This window comes from Dermacentor andersoni, chromosome 8, assembly GCF_023375885.2.
Source record: "Dermacentor andersoni chromosome 8, qqDerAnde1_hic_scaffold, whole genome shotgun sequence".
Classification (NCBI taxonomy): Eukaryota; Metazoa; Arthropoda; class Arachnida; order Ixodida; family Ixodidae; genus Dermacentor; species Dermacentor andersoni.
In genome coordinates this window covers 147,512,428-147,532,606 of record NC_092821.1, presented here as the reverse complement: position 1 = coordinate 147,532,606, position 20,179 = coordinate 147,512,428, and the positions used below count along the sequence as shown (strand labels likewise).

General features: G+C 44.6%; 1 protein-coding gene across 4 annotated transcripts in view; it reads right to left on the bottom strand.

The window, feature by feature from the left end:
- The window catches only part of LOC129384294 (uncharacterized), a 117,284-nt gene that overhangs the window by 64,548 nt on the left and 32,557 nt on the right, over positions 1–20,179 (bottom strand). For 2 of the 4 annotated variants that reach the window (XM_072290030.1, XM_072290029.1), the window contains exon 4: positions 16–7,724. The exons of the other annotated variants lie outside the window; for them this stretch is intronic. In XM_072290030.1, the coding sequence (XP_072146131.1) occupies positions 6,418–7,724 (1,307 nt within the window). In that variant the 3' untranslated portion in view covers positions 16–6,417. Of the gene's footprint in view, positions 1–15; positions 7,725–20,179 lie in introns of those variants that run through there. 4 annotated transcript variants of the gene reach the window in all.

Here is a 20,179-nt window from a genome sequence, read left to right as displayed (position 1 = left end):
ACAGCAAGCCCCATGAAGAAGGAAAACTTTTTTTTAATGATCGATGCACAAAATCAAGTGGCAACAACAGCAAGAAGCGTAACAACCAGTTTAAACCTTTGCAACATGAGAGAAGAAAGGCCAAGCTGAAAGGCCGAATGCAACCCATTCACAATGGCAAATTCAACAAAGAGCAACAGCACTCAATAAAATATAATAGCTGCACACGACTAATCTACCAACCACAAACGCACTGCAAGGGACAAGGAAACGAGCTGCTCCAAATTTGCACCCAAGTGTCCCTTCGTGTGTGGTCCGACTTTAAAGGGACTGACAATCAATGTTCATTGTACCCATTTTATTTTTACTGCAATGGAAAGCTTACAGGTCAGAGTGTATAATTATGAAGTGTTAACGTGTAAAAAGCTGTGCAACATCTTCTATCAAAATTTTTCAATCTATGGTAAGCATGTAGTTTACTGGAAGCATGTTGAAAACAGTGATAGGTGAGCATACGCGCGATTATACACTGGCAATAGTGGGAGGCAGACAAGTGTGGTCGTAGCTCTAAGAAAGTACGATTTTGTTTATCACGTCTATATTCCTGCTATTAATGTTTTGCGATTTGTTAAATTATTTGTGCAATAATAGCTATGTGTTTTCGTACCTTTCTGTCGAACGTGAAACATTCTGAAGGCACGCGTGTCACTGAAATGGCTGAGTGGATGTACAGGTAATCCTTAGGAGTGGAACTAGCAAAACGAAAAAGAAAGCCTTATAGGTTTATTATGTGTAGATATGTTGTTGCGAAATATGGAACTAATTTCTCCGATTGAATACCATAAAATTTGAATAGTGCCTGAAGTGAAACAAATGTAGAATACATTTCAAATAGTTTTCAGACGATGAACAGGTATTATTGAAATATGCGTGAAACAATGTGCACGTCCTGGTGTTCGCAACACTGGCAAGTTCTTGTAGTTCCATCGCACATTATGAACCACTGTTTATTAAAAGCACAAATGGAGCAGAAGGAATGAATGAGGAAATCACTTGCATACAAAAGGCTCTTCAGAGAGTGCAAATGCTCTCTGTATAGCCAGGAAGGTCTAGCTGCCTGAGAAGTGTATCCAGCCTCTACTACGCACGCTCTCATGTGTTATGCCTATACTATGCCTACGGCGGTGGCATTTATCACGCCTTTGCTTCCATTTGAGGTTTATTTCTGTACAGGTAACGTTTTAGGTGTTCGAAGGCTATTAAAATATATTTGCAATTACAATGTGCCTACTATAAAGCATCAACTATTTGCACACCCTTAATCAAAACAGTTAATCCATGTATTTGTTATTCGAAAAGCATGTCCCAAGCACAATTTTGTCAGTAAAGAAAATTCCTGATGAGAGACTGGCCCAATTTCCTGCCTTTTGCACACAAATGTATTACGCAGTGCAGGTCTATAAGCCCAAGTCAACATGTAAAGTTTATACAAACATTTCTACAAATATATGTCACACTAGTACTTATAGAAATGCTGGTACATTAGTTGGAATTAAATGTAGGAATGAATTAGGCATGGTGGACTTGACATTCGACTCAAAATTTCAATTACTCATTTATGTTACTTATAACAGCTTCTTTCTATGCTAATAATGAAATTCCGAATGTCGTCACTAAGCTTCTCTTCCAGCTCCAGATACAATAAAATGCTAACAACCCTTTATTGGATGTTGTCATTCAAGTATAAAAATACCGATAACAGACAATGAATACAAACAAACACTGGCATTTATTTGATGCTCTGATGAAAAAGACAGTCGAAAGCTTTAACGTAGTGAACAAGCAATTCCACTAGAAAAGCACCCATTTGTTAAAAAAAAAAAAAAAAAAAAAAACGGACATGTGAATAGAATAAGCTCAGAATAATCCAGGATGAACCACGTAAACCAGAACCTAGAGCCAACAAATACATGAATTGGTCAAACAGAACAATTTCATAGGTACCAATGAGAATACTAAAAAAAAAAGCAGCTTAAAAAGCAGATCATTCATACATCTGTAATGTAATAATAATATTACATACAGTGACATACATAGTTTTTAGGGCATGCAAACAGTCATTTTTGAGGTAGGAACATACATCGAATACTTTTCGAATAATGAGAAGCCACAATAGGACAAACCAAATTGCTGATTTTACTGATTTCAAGAAAAGTGTTTCAGCCACCCTTTAAGAGGAAGCTTCAGTTCAGGGGCTGCCGTCTAAATACATGGGAAGGGAGAGATCGTTTTTCTCTACAACTACTGTACCAAATTAGATGAGGTTTGTTGCAGTTAACAGATACAATCTAGTCACTGCTGACAGTGAATTTTTTATTTAGGCCATCAATCTCATAATAAAAACTTTTGAATATCACAAATTTTCAGAGAATGAAACCATCAAGCTTGCATCTCAGCAATGAAAATGATATCACAATTCTGTAAAATGCATCGAATAGGATATCTAAAGCAGACAAAATTGATGTATTAAACAAGGCTTTCAACTATGCCACTAATAAGTGGCACGCTGTCAACGTTTAACAGCCAAACTCTGTCAAGTGAGGCTAGCATAGCACGACTGCTTGAGGAACTATCAGACATTCTTTGGGATATCATCGGCTTTAGAGACATTAGAAAAACTGGTGAGGCTTATACATTGATTAATAACGACGATGTCCTCTGCTATAGAGGTCATCCCAGAAAAGAAGCACTACGAGGTGGTATTCCTAATCCATAAGGACATAGCGGGCAACATTGACGAATTCTACAGCATTCATGAGGGGGTAGCAGTCATCATCATCATCATGATCATCATCATCATCAGCCTATTTATGTCCACTGCAGGACGAACGCCTCTCCCTGTGTTCTGCAATTACCCCTGTCCTGCGCCAACAGATTCCAACTAGCACCAGCAAATTTCCTAATTTCGTCGCAACACCTAGTCTTCTGCCGTCCTCTACTGCGAGTCTGTTCTCTTGGTACCCATTCTGTCACCCTAATGGTCCAATGGTTATCTGATCTGCGCATTACATGACCTGCCCAGCACCATTTTTCTCTCTCCATGTATATTAGAATATCGTCTATACCCGTTTGCTCTCCGATCCAAACCGCTCTCTTTTTGTCTCTCAAAAGTTATGCCTAGCATTGTTCCTTCCGTCGCTCTTTGTGCGGTCCTTAACTTGTTCTCAAGCTTCTTTGTCAGTCTCCAAGCCTCTCCCCCATATGTCAGCACCGGTAAAATGCACTGATTGTATACTTTGCTTTTCAATTATAATTAGGGTAGCAGTGGTCGTAATCAAACTTAATAAGAGGTATAAATTAAAGATAGCACAAGCCTATGCTCCAACATCCAGTCACGATGATGCGGAAATAGATCGGTTTTATGATGTTCAATCAGCAATGAGAAAAGCACAAACACAGTATACCGTTGTAATGGGCGACTTCAATGCAAAAGTGGGGAAAAGGGAGGCTGGTGAACAAGGAACTGGCAACTATGGCGTCGATTCTAGGAAAGCTAGAGGAGGGATGTTAGCAGAATTCGCAGAAAGTAATAAGCTTCGAATAATGAAGACCTTTTTCAGGAAGCGTAATAACAGAAAGTGGACCTCTAAAAGCCCTAACCGTGATACAAGAAATGAAATTAATTTCACACTTTCTGCCAATCCCAGCACAGTGCAGGATGTAGAAGTGATAGGCAAGGTAAAGCACAGTGATCACAGGGTAGTAAGGGTTAGGATTCACCTAATTTGAAGAGAGAAAGAGTAAAATTGGTTAAGAAGAAACAGGCCAAATTAGAGGCAGCAAGGGTAAAAGCTAACAAATTCAGGCTAGTACTTGCAAACAAATATGCCACCTTAGAACAGAGACATGATGATGACATAGGGCTAATGAATGAAACCGTAACTAGGTTGGCAGCATATGCAGCAATTAAAGTGGGAGGCAAGGCACCAAGGTAGCTAGTAGGCAAGCTCTCCCACGTAACAAAGGACCTAATAAAGAAACGACAAAGAATGAAAGTATCATCCAATTCAAGAGATAAAATAAAATTCGAGGAACTGTCAAAACTGATCAAAAAGGCGAAAGTAACTGATATTTGAAACTATAACGTGAGAAAGACTGAAGAAGCCATAAAAAATTGATGCAGCCTGAAATCAGTGAGAAAGAAACTTGGCATAGGAAAAAGCAAAATGTATGCACTAAAATATAAGCAGGGTAAATATCATCAGCAATCTCAAAGGTCTAGTAAAAGCAGTGAAGGAATTCTATAAGGACACGTACAGTACCCAGAGGAGACAGGATACCACCACTGAAACAGTAATGAACAGGATTTGGAAACTCGTTCTATAACTAGCAATGAGGTCAGAAGAGCCTCGCAAGACATGAAACGAGGAAGCGCGGCAGAGGAAGATGGAACAACAGTCAATTTAATCAAAGATGGAGGAGACATAATGCTTGGAAAACTGGCAGCTCTACGTATTTACAAAGTGTCTATTGACTGCAAGGGTCCCAGAAAACTGGAGGAATGCCAATATTATACTAATCCACAAAAAAGGAGACGTTAAAGAATTAAAAAATTATACGCCCGTGAGCTTACTCCCAGTATTACATAAAATATTCACCAACATAATCTCCAATAGAGTAAGGGACTACCGGACTTTAGTCAACCAAGGGAACAGGCTGGCTTCAGGAAGGGGTACTCTACAATGGATCACGCCCACGTCATTATTCGGGTAATCGAGAAATCTGCAGAGTACAATAAGCCTCTCTGTATTGCTATCATAGATTACGAAAAGGCATTTGTTTCAGTAGAGATACCAGCAGTCATAGCGCAATTACGTAATCAAGGAGTACAAACCGCTTACGTAAATACCTTCGAAAATATGTAGAGAGATTTCACAGCTGCATTAATTATACACAAGAAAAGTAGGTAGATACCTTTAAAGAAAGCAGTCAGAAAGGGAAACAATCTCTTCACTGCGTGCTTGGGAGAAGCATTCAAGCTATTAAACTGGGAAGGCGTAAGATTAAGGATAGAAGGCGAATATCTCCGCAACCTTCGGTTTGTCGATGACATTGTTCTATTCAGCAACACAGCAGACGAGTTACAAAAAATGATTGAGAACCTTAACAGAGAGAATGTAAAAGTGTGGTTGAAGATTAATAAGCAAGAAGACAAAGATAATGATGAATAGATGGGCAAGGGAACAAGAGTTCAGGATCGCAAGTCAGCCTCTAGAGTCCGTGAAGGAGTACATTTACCTAGGTCTACTAATTACAGGGAACCCTGACCATGAGAAGGAAATTCATAGAATAATAAAAATGAATTGGATTGCATACAGAAAGCATTGTCATCTCCTGACTGGGAGCTTACCATTATTATTGAAAAGGATGGTTCACAATCGGTGCAGTCTACTGGTGCTGACATATAATGCAGAGGCTTAGACATTGACAAAGAAGCTTAAGAACAAGTTGAGAACCGCACAAAGAGCGATGTAACGAAGTATGCTAGGCATCACATTAAGAGACAGAAAGAGAGCGGTTTGGACCAGACAGCAAATGGGGATAGTTGATATTTTAATTCACATCAATAGGGAAAAATGGAGCTAGGCAGGTCATGCAATGTGTTAGATAACCGTTGGACCATTAAGGTTACAGAAAGGGTACCAGGAGAAGGGAAACGCAGTCAAATATGGTAAAAGGCTAGGTGGAGCGATAAAATTAGGAAATTCACGAGCGCTAGTTGGAATCGGTTGGCGCACGAATGGGGTAATTGCAGATTGCAGGGAGAGGCTTTCAACACACACTGGACATAAAATAGGCTGATGGTGATGACATTTGCAAAGTCCCCGAACACAATGTGACAATTTCATGAAAGATATAAATTGATAAAACAAATTTGTACACTTTGGATTATTATCATATACAGCTTACAGAACTACGATACCTATTCCAGGTGCAGAGCTACAAATTTATAAACATATTGCTTCAATTTTTTTTTCAAGCTGAAAAATCTTTGTAAATTCCTGTTATAGCATTCAGGCCTTCAATCAAAAATCTGCTTCCAGCAATCGCCAGAATTCAAGCTTATCTCTCAGACGTAACAAATTTCCTTATAATCGGTCCACTGGTTATCTCAGAAAAACATTATTGCATTTTATATGCGCTTATAGGCGGCATCGGAGTGGGGCCGAGCGAAAGCTTCCGCTTAGGAGCATGTGGAGACACTTGTGCTACCTGATGCTGTAGAACACAACGTAACATGCTGCACGTATGTAGATTTTTATTGAGACTCTTGTTCAAAGAGATTGTTGACCTACCCTACAGTATCATGGTGCTGTGCTCTTTTAAGTTTGTTCAAGTGATGAGGACCTGGAGCAGAGGGTAAAACTATATTGACACTCATCTGGATGAAGGCACTGGTGTGTCTTCAGGGCATTCTGCAACGAGAACCTCTGAAGGCAGAGTGGGCACTGAAGTGGCTTCCCGCTTCATGTGTTTTTGGAGGCTGGACTTGAATGAGAAGCTCTTAGAGCATGAAGGGCATTGATATGGTTTCTCGCCTGTGTGAGTGCGCATATGGACTTTCATGTGACACTTGCGTGAGAAGCGCTGAGAGCATGAAGGGCACTGATATGGCTTCAAGCCGGTGTGGGTGTACAGGTGGGATACCAGTTGGGCCTTTAACACGAATCTCCGAGAGCATGTAGGGCACTTAAATGGCTTCTCGCCTGTGTGGATGCGCAGGTGCTGTTTGAGGGCGTCCTTTCGTTGGAAGCTGCGAGAGCATGAAGGACACTGATATGGCTTCTCGCCTGTGTGGCTGCGCATGTGAACAATTAGGCGGCTTTTGTGCAAAAAGCCCCGAGAGCATGAAGCGCACTGATATGGCTTCTCGCCTGTGTAGGTGCACAGGTGGGCATCCAGTTGGCCCTTTACCAAGAATCTCTGAGAGCATGAAGGGCACTCAAATGGCTTCTCGCGTGTGTGGATGCGCAGGTGCTGATTGAGGGTGCTCTTTCGAGAGAAGCCCTGAGAGCATGAAGGACACTGATATGGCTTCTCGCCTGAGTGGCTGGGCATGTGACGAATTAAGCGGCTTTTGTGAACAAAGCCCCGAGAGCATGAAGGGCACTTAAATGGCTTCTCGCCTGAGTGGATGCGCAGGTGCTGATTAAGTGTGCTCTTTTGTAAGAAGCTCTGAGAGCATGAAGGACACTGATAAGGCCTCTCGCCTGTGTGGCTGCGCATGTGGTCAATTAAGCGGCATTTGTAACGAAAGCCCCGAGAGCATGAAGTGCACTGATATGGCTTCTCGCCGGTGTGGGTGATCAAATGGGTATCCAGGCTATCCTTGCGTGAGAAGCTCCGAGAACATGAAGGGCAGTGATATGGCTTCTCACCAGTGTGGCTGCGCAGGTGATTGTTTAAGTGGGATCTGTAGGAGAAGCCGTGAGAGCATGAAGGGCACTGATATGGCTTCTCGCCGGTGTGTGTGTTGGCCACATGGGCATTCAGGAGATCCTTGCGTGAGAAGCTCCGAGAACATGAAGGGCACTCAAACGGCTTCTTGGCAGTATGGACACTGGCATGTGCTTCCAGAAGAAATAGTTCATCGACCTCATAGTCACACAGGTGACATCGGTGGAGGCATCCTTCCCTTGAGTTGTCACGTTTGGCACTGGATGGAGAAATACAGGGCCTCGACGCTGCACAAATAAAACAAAAGCGCTTAAGAGTTATTATGAAATGCGATAAAAGAACACAGATGCTAAATTTAATAACAAGCTGCATTTTTTTTATTTAGGATATCTTCTGGGTGATCTTAAGTAGGATGAAACAAAAATTTCTAATGGCCCTTTTTAGTTTACTCAACATTTTTGCACTTGAATTCTTCATGTCGCCGTTTGTGAAGTTCGCTTACAATAAGTATTCTTTCAGAAGGCTAAAAAATCACAAATGAGAGAATGTGGAGTGTTTAACTACTCTCTTGGATTCCTACGACTCTTAGAGAAGAATAAGAATGCTTAGGATCAAGCTAGCTCCTTTATCCTCAATGAGCACTTGAGGCCTGGAGGCCTAATCTGGCACTTGCAAAAGTTGTTGCGATTCTCTGGCACAAAAAATTTGTCTCATATGAGACTTCATCTGTGGGTTTCCACTTGATCACACACTGAACTTTGGCAATGTTTTCATAAGTTGAGATTGCAAGGAGCTGGCTCGGAAATAACATATTTTTCGCCATATAACCCACAAACACGTACAAGCCGCATCCTCTTTCAGAACAGCCCAGAAGGAAAAAAATAATGTGTGCATATAACGTATGGAAATAACTGCCTACAACCCTCAGATGTTTACCATAACAGCATCCGTTTGGAGATAAACGACTTGTCCACGTAGTATCTTCAGCCAGTGACTCTGCTTTGCTGTTTTCAGAGACTGGAGCCGGGCCATTAAGCATGGCTTATTGAGACCCAAGTTATACTTTGCCAGTGCCATGTGCACCATTCACTAACTGCTAAAGGCTAAATGGCCACCCATGTAGAGGAGTAAAATGACCGACAGTGCCGGACGGGAGAAGGGAGCTTCCACACACAGGTGGGAAACACTGTGGGATTCCTCAGGAGATAACAAAAGTGTGGGTAGTCAAGAAATTTGCCCTGAAGTGTGGCTTTATGGCAGCGCACATTACACTGCCATGGACCCGCACCTCAAATCGAAATCCCAATAATTCATACGCTGATCCTGTTCTCACAGTAAAATTTTTCCGGGAACCGACAAGGAATAGTGCAAACCAACCCTTTGCAAAGCGCAATGCATTTTAACATACTAACAGGTGAAGGTATTGTAGTGTTCGCAAAGGGAGGCACCGAGCACCGTCGGTGGCTCCAAAGGAACGACATCCACACTAGTTTCATACCCTTCGCCCAACTTTATATATATATATATATATATATATATATATATATATATATATATATATATATATATATATATATATATATATATATATATATTATATATATATATATATATATATATATACGAGGATTGATCCAGAATTAAGGTTTCCATGAATTTTATAAATAGACAACATTGGTTATTCGCACAGAAATTTACATTATTGGAAAAATGAAACTTTGCTCTATTTTCATACATAATCGCCATCTCTTTCTAGGCATTTTTGTAAAAGGTGCTCCAATTTCTGTATCCTAGTGTCGTAAAACTACGCCGCCAACCCGTTGAAGCGTTTCACCTCTTCTTTGACTTCATAGTTGCCACGGAAGCGTTGGCCATTCAAATGTTCCTCTAACTTGGGGAACAAGTGATAATCGCTAGGCGCCATGTCTGGACTGTACAGTGAGTGGGGCAAGACATTCCACCCAAAGTTTGTCAAAACTACGTGGGTTTGATGGGAGAAGTGAGGTCGGGCGTTGTCGTGAAACAGCATTACACCGGCTGCCAGTCATCCTCGCTGGCAGTTCTGGATAGCTCGCCTGAGTTTCCTTAGTGTTGCACAATTACTGTTCTGAGTTGACTGTTGCCCCACGTTTGATGAAATCGATCAGCAGTATCCCGTTACGATCCCAAGAAACACTGGCCATGACTTTGCCAGCAAAAGGAGATAGTTTGAACTTCTTTGCGACAGCCGACTCTGGGTGACGCCACTATATGGATTTTTGTTTCGTTTCAGGAGTGAAATGAAACACCCACATTTCGTCTCCCGTAACAATGGAGTAACTACCCTTCCTTATCTTCTTTACAGTTTTGAAGAAACTGGCGTGCACAATCAGGGCATTTATTCTTGTCGTCTGATGTCAATAGCCATGGTACCGATCGAGCACAACACTTGTGATACCCTAATTTTTCAGTCAAAGGCCTTTCCACTTTACCGTGAGAACTCCCAGGAATCTGAGCAACAAGTTCACGGACGCTGATCCTTCTGTTTTGAAGCACTTCGCATTGGGCCATCCGAAACTGACAGTCTTCCACTACGTTCTTCATCGTGGACTTCCTTCCGACCGGCACTCAACTCCTTGCACCACTTTCGGACGTGTTGAACGGACATACACTTGTCACCATACACCTCTGATAACTGACGATGAATATCCACAGGTGGAGTCCCTGTGGCATGCAAAAAGCAAATTACGAAACGAATCTACCACTTGGCAGAAATCAACAATGGAAACCTCCATATCGCACGGCTGCTCAGCCAAGAATGAGCCGCCCAGCGAAGCGTGGCCGGGGGAATCAAGAGTGGGGGAACAGCTGCGCGCAGCAGTATTGCCAGACTTCACCTTGCGCCTTAAGTATGCAACAGGTATAACAAAAAATAACCTAAACAGTTGGATAAAAACAAGGGAGGCAACTGGAGGCAATGATGGAAGTGGCACTTGGTCTTTTTGAACAGCTTCCAGCAGAAAAAAATCGCTGTTTGGAGCAGAAATAGAAGCTTTTAGAGCAAGAAAACAATGCTTTTGACATGCAACTTACTACTCCAGTGCAAGGAAGACACACTGTGTAAGTTAGTACTTTCTGAAACATTGCATACAACACGTGTTATGCTAAGATGCTAGTATTTTTTCTCAGACTTGCTCTTCCATTTTTTTTATACGAGATGCTGAAGATAAGTGCTAACTTAATTCTAATTCATAGTTAAATCTGCATTCAAATAAAGAGTTAACCCCCCCATCAAGCCATGCATCATAATTGGGTGGCTGAACCATATCGACACTCTATATCCCTACCATTGAAATTACTAGCTAAGCAAGTTGGTAGATGATCAGAAGCATGACTTAGCAGTGAAAATACAGATGGAACAGAAACAATCATGTTATTTTAACTGCCTTCGCAGGAATAGATTCAACAGCCTCTGTGTTGCGTGATTTGTACACCCGTGGCTACCTCCGTCTCCCATTATCGTATATTTTTTTCTACGTCGAAGCTGCCTAGTCATAATAAAAGGTGCCTCAGAGTTCCACAGAGTTCCACAGTGCCATATTGGAGCAGAAAAACATGCCAAGAGACGAGCTCCTGCAACTCTAGTCAAGCATCTCAGGGGAAGGACAAGGACGCAGCTGCCTATGAACACAAAGCTTCTAGAGCTTGAGACAGTGCCACCCCAGCAAGTGACTGCAAGACTTAATGAGATACGCCAGTGCGAACAGACATACTACAACTGAGGTGCAAGAGAACTGGAGTCTGCACCCTGGGTCTGTGCGACAACCGAATAGGTGCGGTCACAGAAAACCATACACCCAGTTCCTACATCGTGGCAAATGAACAAGGTCAAGAGCTTTGTTGCAAGAGAGCATCCCCACTCCCACAGCCCCACATCAACAGCAGCAATGATGTTACAGCCGACAGGACCCCAACCCCGGGCACGAAGGTGAAGCTCAAGAGAGTGCTGAAAGCCACATGCTGCCGAAAGCTACGATGCTACGTGGAGTGCGGCTAAAGCCTTAGTTACAAAATAGTCATTTTCTTTCACTAAACAAAGATAGATGTGGCCAGCAACATCGTCATACACATCACCAGTATAACTAGTGCCACATCCCTCCTTAATTAGTTGTAATCAAAGCGCACCTATAACACGTCTGTTTCTTAGTGGCCAAGATGTGCAGTTGCGTGTGAATCAGGGTCCACAGGATAGGCAACGCAAAAAGAAGTACAAACAGAGTACAAGTAGAAGCAGATGAGTGATTTCATAATGTGCCACCATGCCGTAAATCTGCCTCTACTACTAACAGGTACAAGGCTCAAGGTGTGACCCGACCAAGCACACGCTACAGTGTTGAGCTTGACCCAAAGGCCATGATGCTACATGGTTGAGCACAGCGAGGCGGTGTCCTGCAGCGTAACTGGTGCCACCTGATCCCCTTTGTTCCTGCAAGAGAACCGCAGACAACTTCACCAGGTATGCAAGAGCCACTGCAGCATTTTGTTGCAGTCCGAGGACCACTGTCTTCCAGCACAGCAGGTTCAGGAACTGCCCAGGGACAGTCCTCTATGGACAGTGCTCGAGTAGTATGGACATTTAGTGGCCAACGTGTTGTTTCCCCAGATCACCTACACCTTTAATTGTTTCCTGGCCTCACCTCTCTCCTCTGGTCTTCAAGAGGGGAGATGTAGAGGATGCCACTGTTCTGTATGCGAAAATTTCGTGGCTCCCTCTGGATTTTGGTTGACTGTATATGTACTGGCCTTAGAGTAATTGGTACTTGTTCATTTGGAATTGAGCGTGTCAGGCGTCTGTCCTTCTGTGCGGTCACAACAAGTGGTATGGGCATACAAGCCTACACCGGTCATATTCGCACACCAAAGATGTGAGGAACATTGTGCAAACAAAACATCTCGCATAGCACCATCAAAAGAAGTAGCACTATATAGCAGCTTAGCAATGTAGCTGGAATAAATCTAAGAACATTTCTTGGACTTCAAGACAGCCAAACTTTAGAGCACAATAGAGCATGAGTAGAACTATAAGTGGTCGGGCCACATTACTTAATATTCGCCTTCACTGTTTACATATGGGTTACTGAACACGTGCCCTTTGCATTAGGCAAGCAGTTGCTGAAGCAAGTCTTCGATTCACTAGCCACAAAAATCCGAGATAAACAGGGTAACAGTATGAAATGCAAAGGAAGAAACAGTACATGTAGATGCTACATAGAGTGCCATTAAAATTTGCGACAGCTCACCTACTCGCGCATTATCTGCAACAGCAAGCCCCATGAAGAAGGAAAATTTTTTTCTAATGATCCATGCGCAAAACCAAGTGGCAACAACAGCAAGAAGCGTAAGAACCAGTTTAAACCTTTGCAACATGAGAGAAGAAAGGCCAAGCTGAAAGCCCGAATGCAACCCATTCACAATGGCAAATTCAACAAAGAGCAATAGGACTCAATAAAAGATAATAGCTGCACACGACCAATCTACCAACCACAAACACACTGCAAGGGACAAGGAAACGAGCTGCTCCAGAGCTTCACCCAAGTGTCCCTGCGTGCATGTGGTCCAACTTTAAACGGACTGACAATCAATGTTCATTGTACCCATTTTATTTTTACTGCAATGGAAAGCTTACAGGTCAGAATGTCTAATTATGAAGTGTTAATGTGTAAAAAGCCGTGCAACATCTTTTATCAAAATTTTTCAATCTATGGTAAGCATGTAGTTCACTGGAAGCATGTTGAAAACAGTGATAGGTGAGCATACGCGCGATTATACACTGGCAATAGCGGAAGGCAGACAACAAGTGTGGTCGTAGCTCTAAGAAAGTACGATTTTGTTTATCAAGTCTATATTCCTGCTATTAATGTTTTGCGATTTGTTAAATTATTTGTGCAATAATAGCTATGTGTTTTCGTAGTTTTCTGTCGAACGTGCCACAGTCTGAAGGCACGCGTGTCACTGAAATGGCAGAGTGGATGTAGAGGTAATCCTTAGGAGTGGAACTAGCAAAACGAAAAAGAAAGCCTTATAGGTTTGTTATGTGTAGATATGTTGTTGCCAAATATGGAACTAATTTCTCAGATTTAATACAATAAAATTTGAATAGTGCCTGAAGTGAAAGAAATGTAGAATACATTTCAAATAGTTTTCAAACGATGAACTGGTATTATCGAAATATGCGTGAAATAATGTGCACATCCTGGTGTTCATAACACTGGCAAGTTCTTGTAGTTCCATCGCACATTATGAACCACTGTTTATTAAAAGCACAAATGGAGCAGAAGGAATGAATGAGGAAATCACTTGCATACAAGAGGCTCTTCAGAGAGTGCAAATGGTCTCTGTATAGCCAGGAAGGTCTAGCTGCCTGAGAAGTGTATCCAGCCTCTACTACGCACGCTCTCATGCGTTATGCCTATACTATGACTACGGCGGTGGCATTTATCACGCCTTTGCTTCCATTTGAGGTTTATTTCTGTACAGGTAACGTTTTAGGTCTTCGAAGGCTATTAAAATATATTTGCAATTACAATGTGCCTACTATAAAGCATCAACTATTTGCACACTCTTAATCAAAACAGTTAATCCTTGTATTTGTTATCCAAAAAGCATGTCCTACGCACAATTTTGTCGGCAAAGAAAATTCCTCATGAGAGACTGGCCCAATTTCTTGCCTTTTGCACACAAATGTATTACGCAGTGCAGGTCTATAAGCCCAACTCAACATGTAAAGTTTATACAAACATTTCTACAAATATATGTCACACTAGTACTTATAGAAATGCTGGTACATTAGTTGGAATTAAATGTAGGAATGAATTAGGCATGGTGGACTTGACATTCGACTCAAAACTTCAATTACTCATTTATGTTACTTATAACAGCTTCTTTCTATGCTAATAATGAAATTCCGAATGTCGTCACTAAGCTTCTCTTCCAGCTCCTGATACAATAAAATGCTAACAACCCTTTATTGGATGCTGTCATTCAAGTATAAAAATACCGATAACAGACAATGAATACAAACAAACACTGGCATTTATTTGATGCTCTGATGAAAAAGACAGTCGAAAGCTTTAACGTAGTGAACAAGCAATTCCACTAGAAAAGCACCCATTTGTAAAAACGAAAACAAAAAAGGACATGTGAATAGAATAAGCTCAGAATAATCCAGGATGAACCACGTAAACCAGAACCTAGAGCCAACAAATACATGAATTGGTCAAACAGAACAATTTCATAGGCACCAATGAGAATACTGAAAAAAAAAGCAGCTTAAAAAGCAGATCATTCATACATCTGTAATGTAATAATAATATTACATACAGTGACATACATAGTTTTTAGGGCATGCAAACAGTCATTTTTGAGATAGGAACATACATCGAATACTTTTCGAATAATGAAAAGCCACAATAAGACAAACCAAATTGCTGATTTTACTGACTTCAAGAAAAGTGTTTCAACCACCCTTTAAGAGGAAGCTTCAGTTCAGGGGCTGCCGTCAAAATACATGGGAAGGGAGAGATCGTTTTTCTCGACAACTACTGTAACAAATTAGATGAGGTTTGTTGCAGTTAACAGAAATACAATCTAGTCACAGCTGACAGTGAATTTTTTATTTAGGCCATCAATGTCATAATAAATATTTTTGAAAATCACAGATTTTCAGAGAATGAAACCATCAAGTTTGCAACTCAGCAATCAAAATGATATTGCCACATGCAGTGGCACAGCAAGGGGACTAAAGAAGAAGACAACGAGGTTCGTCTCGGTATCGCGCGTCAACGGTTTCGTTTCGTGAAGGACAAACGCCGGGATCCCTATTCAGTGTGTATACTTCAGCAGAGTATACGCGACAATTTGGTGGAGGTGCTGGGTACACCTAACTTATGCAGGAGACCCCACTGGGCAGCAAGAACCTCGCACAATTGGCGTTGACTCCAGTTCACCGCACAAGCCGGCGAATCCGAGGCCTCTCCCCAGAATTTGGAAACCTCCCGGAAAAAGTGATGACTACGACCACAGCGACGTCTACGGGAAGGGTGACACCGACTTACCTAACGCTGCTGAACCCCCAAGTGCCGACGGCTTTTCATGGCGACATATTTGAAGATGTGAAGACTGGCTGGCGGAGTTCGAGCGCGTGGCTGCGTTTAACGAGTGGGACAACAACGCTAAGCTCAGGAACGTCTACTTCAGCCTCCAAGATGGTGCTCGCACGTGGTTTGTGAACCGCGAAAGTGCCCTGTCATCCTGGCCTGAATTCCAGCGCAAGCTACTGGAGACTTACTCCAGCTCCGATAGCCGGGAAAAAGAGGAGCGAGCCCTTCAGTCACGCGTCCAAAAGCCCAACGAGAGCGTCACGATGTACGTGGAGGACATGACACGTCTCTTTCAGCGTGCCGATCCGAGCATGTCGGAAGGGAAGAAGGTGCGTCATCTGATGAGAGGCGTAAAGGAACAGCTCTTTGGCGGTCTTGTTCGGAATACGCCCAAGACTGTCGCGGAGTTCTCACCGAAGCCACCGCAATGGAGAAGACGCTTCAGCAACGGTCGAACATGTACAACCGACAAGCAAATTCCGCCTGCACTCCAGATACGCCCGTAGGCTTCGGGTGCGACGTCGCCTTGCTTTGTGAGCTGATTCGCTCAGTGGTTCGCGACGAGCTGCAGAAGCACCACGGTACGTCGCCGCCGCCAGTCAGCTTCCTTGCGAGCGTCATACGCAACGAAGTACAGCAGGCACTGCAGGCATCTCTTTCCAGCAGTGAAGCGCCACCTCTGCCAAGTGAATCCCTGCGCAAGACTTACGCAGAAACATTACTGAGCCCCGCCCAAGCTTTCGCACCTACTTATGTTGCGTCGCCAGTTGCGTTGCAATCGGCGCAAGCCGCTCCGACAACTCCGCTACCGTACTTCGACGACCGCCGAGCACCCGCGAGGAAATCAGAGGTTTGGCGAGACCCCGACCGACGACCGCTGTGCTACCACTGCGGCGAAGCTGGTCATGTGTATCGGGAGTGCCCCTATTGACGACTCGGCCAGCGGGGTTTTTCCATCGATTCGCCTCGACCTAGGATTGGCCAGAGGCCTCCCGACATCCCAGAATTCATCGAACAGCAGCGCAGGCTGGGTGCATCGCAGCGGCAGTCACGCTCACCCTTCCCACGGCGATATTTCCCTGCTCGTGATACCACCTCGAGGACGACGCAAGGGCAATCACCAAGTCCACGCCAGGAAAACTGACGTCAGCGACCTTCCGAGGCGGGGCCGCTGATACTCGACGCGCTGAAGACCTCGTATCGTGCCGACCGCAGAACAACGAGAACATGACGCCAGAACCAGTTCCCGCCAACAAAATTTCACTGGACATACCTGTGTTGATCGACAGCAGAAAAATGAGTGCACTTGCAGATACCGGCACCAATTGCTCCATTCTTAGTGGCAAACTGGCGAGCGTTTTGAAAAAAGTTACGTTGCCCTGGAATGGGGCACCAGTTCGTACGGCAGGTGGCCACGTCGTCACACCGCTTGGCTTATGCACGGCGAGAGTAGAAATTCGCGGTGCTGCTTTTCTCGCCACTTGTCTGGTTCTACGCGAGTGTTCCCGCGATTTAATTCTTGGGATGGACTTTCTCCGGGAATATGGCGCCATTATTGGCCTCCGCGAGCGCTGCATCACTTTCTCGACACAAAGGGCAACAACACAGACCGACGCTGTTGGACCCAGATCCACACTTCGCATTTCGGACGACAGCATCACAATACCGCCGCGTGCGAGTGTTATGGTCCCGGTCAAGTCCGACGAGGTACGAGACGGTGAAGCCATTGTAGAAGGCAACATTTCTATGTTGCTGGCCCAAGGTATTTGTGTAGCACGAAGCCTTGTGGAACTTCGTGATAGCCAGACAGCGGTCCTCGTTACCAACTTTAGCTTTGAGCATCGGCACATTTTTCGTGGCACTGCCGTCGCCTACGCCGAACCATCAGCGGACATCGCCGAGTGCTTTGCTTCTGAAGTGGACACAAACGACGGTTCGCTCAGAGACGTCGATATAAACTCCGAGCTTACGGACGACCAAAAGAGCGCACTGCAGGAACTTTTGAACGAGTTCCGCACATGCTTCGCTCGGTCTACTAAGGTGGGCCAAACGCCAATCACGAAGCACCGAATCGCGACATCTGCTGACGCACGCCCCATCAAACAACAACCTTATCGTGTCTCGCCGAAAGAACGTGAGGCAATTCAAGCCCAAGTCAAGGAGATGCTAGATGATGGTGTCATTCAGCCTTCGCACAGTCCGTGGTCGTCTCCGGTCGTTCTGGTCAAGAAAAAAGACGGAACGCTTCGTTTCTGTGTTGATTATCGACGCCTCAACGATGTCACCAAGAAGGACGTGTACCCACTACCACGTATCGATGACTCTTTAGACAGGTTCCGGTGAGCTAAGTATTTTTCGTCTCTCGATCTAAAGAGCGGTTACTGGCAAATTGAGGTAGATGAACGAGACCGCGAAAAAACTGCTTTCGTCACTCCAGATGGCCTGTACGAATTCAGGGTACTTCCTTTCGGGCTCTGCTCGGCACCAGCAACTTTCCAGCGAATGATGGACACCGTTCTCGCTGGTCTGAAGTGGCAAACCTGCCTCGTCTGCCTCGACAACGTAGTTGTTTTTTCGGCGACATTTGACGACCACCTGAAACGACTGCGGCAAGTTCTCGAAGCCATCCGATTGGCTAACCTCACCCTTAAGGCTCAGAAGTGTCACTTCGGCTACAAGGAGCTGATGTTTCTGGGACACGTGGTCAGCGCGGAAGGCGTTAGCCCCGACCCCGTGAAAACTGCCGCTGTTGCCACATTTCCAACACCGACCGACAAGAAAGGTGTCCGACGCTTCCTGGGCCTTTGCGCATACTACCGGCGTTTCATTGAAAATTTTTCGAAGATGGCGGAGCCGCTGACTCGACTCACGAGGGACGATGTATCGTTCATCTGGGCCTCAGAGCAAGAGACTGCTTTCATTGAACTTCGACAGCGTCTGGTGTCAGCACCAGTTCTGGCCCACTTTGACGAGGAGGCGGACACGGAAGTTCATACAGACGCCAGTAACGTTGGTCTTGGCGCGGTACTTGTACAACGGAAGGAAGGTATTGAAAGAGTGATCGCCTACGCAAGTAGCACACTATCGCGTGCAGAGACCTAACTACGCCACTACGGAGAAAGAGTGTCTTGCCGTCGTATGGGCGCTGGCGAAATTTAGACCTTACCTCTACGGCCGCCCATTCAAAGTTGTAACCGATCATCACTCGTTATGTTGGCTTGCAAATCTGCGGGACCCTTCTAGGCAACTGGCACGGTGGAGTCTACATTTGCAGGAGTACGACGTGACCATCGTGTACAAGTCAGGCCGCATACACGAAGACGCTGACGCACTCTCGCGCGCCCCTATCGACACTACCGACCAAGACATTGAGGACGACGGCGTTTCCCTTGGGGCCGTAAGCGTTACTGATTTGTCCACACGGCAGCGCGCAGACAACTCACTACGACCTATATTCGAACATCTGGAAGGACGAAACCCCGGCACATCGCTCGAGGATTGTCGTCTTTTTGTTTACGACATGGCATCTTGTATAAGAAGAACTCCGCTGCCACCAACAAGACATACCTTTTGGTCGTTCCAGCAGACCTCCGCGCCGAAGTTTTATTTGCCTGTCATGACGAGCCTCCATCTGGCCATTTGGGTTTTACGCGAACGCTTGATAGAGTGCGCAAATCCTACTACTGGCCGAAACTTGCCGAGTGTGTTAAGTGATACGTCCAAGCCTGCCGTGAATGCCAGCGCCGAAAGTCGCGAGCTGTGAAACCTGCGGGATTGCTGAATCCGATTGACCCACCTGGCAAACCTTTCGACCAAGTCGGCATGGATCTTCTGGGCCCATTTCCACTGTCATCTTCTGGCAACAGGTGGATAATCGTCGCCACAGACTATTTAACGCGATATGCTGAGACAAAGGCGTTGCCTCGAGGCACAGCTTCCGAGGTTGCCCAGTTTTTCATACAGAACATCGTCCTACGGCATGGCGCCCCATCGCACGTCATCACAGACCGAGGCAAAGCCTTTAGAGCGCAGCTCATTGAAGACGTTTTTAGGCTCAGCTGCACAACCCATCGACGGACAACTGCCTATCATCCGCAGACAAACGGCTTGACCGAACGACTGAACAAAACGATGACTGACATGCTGCCTATGTACATAGACGTACAGCACAAGACGTGGGACGAGATACTCCCATACGTAACGTTTGCGTATAATACCGCTACGCAAGAAACAACACGCTTCACGCCGTTTTGCCTCGTTTACGGCCGTGAAGTGCAGACTATGTTAGAAGCAATGCTGCCATGCAACAACATCAATCACCTCGATCTCGCCCAAGATGCCGAACTCTTCGTGAAACGAGCGGAAGAAGCCCGTCAGCTTGCCCGAGTGCAAATAAAGAAACAACAGAGCATCGATGCACAACGTTACAATCTCCGCCATCAACAAGTCGAGTTGCAACCTGGCAATCAAGTTTTGGTCTGGACTCCCGTGCGCCGAAAAGGACTATCCGAGAAGCTTTTGAGTCGCTACTTCGGACCTTACAAAGTGTTGTAGCGGATTAGCAACGTGAATTACGAAGTGCTTCCTGACGGAAGCCAGCCTCC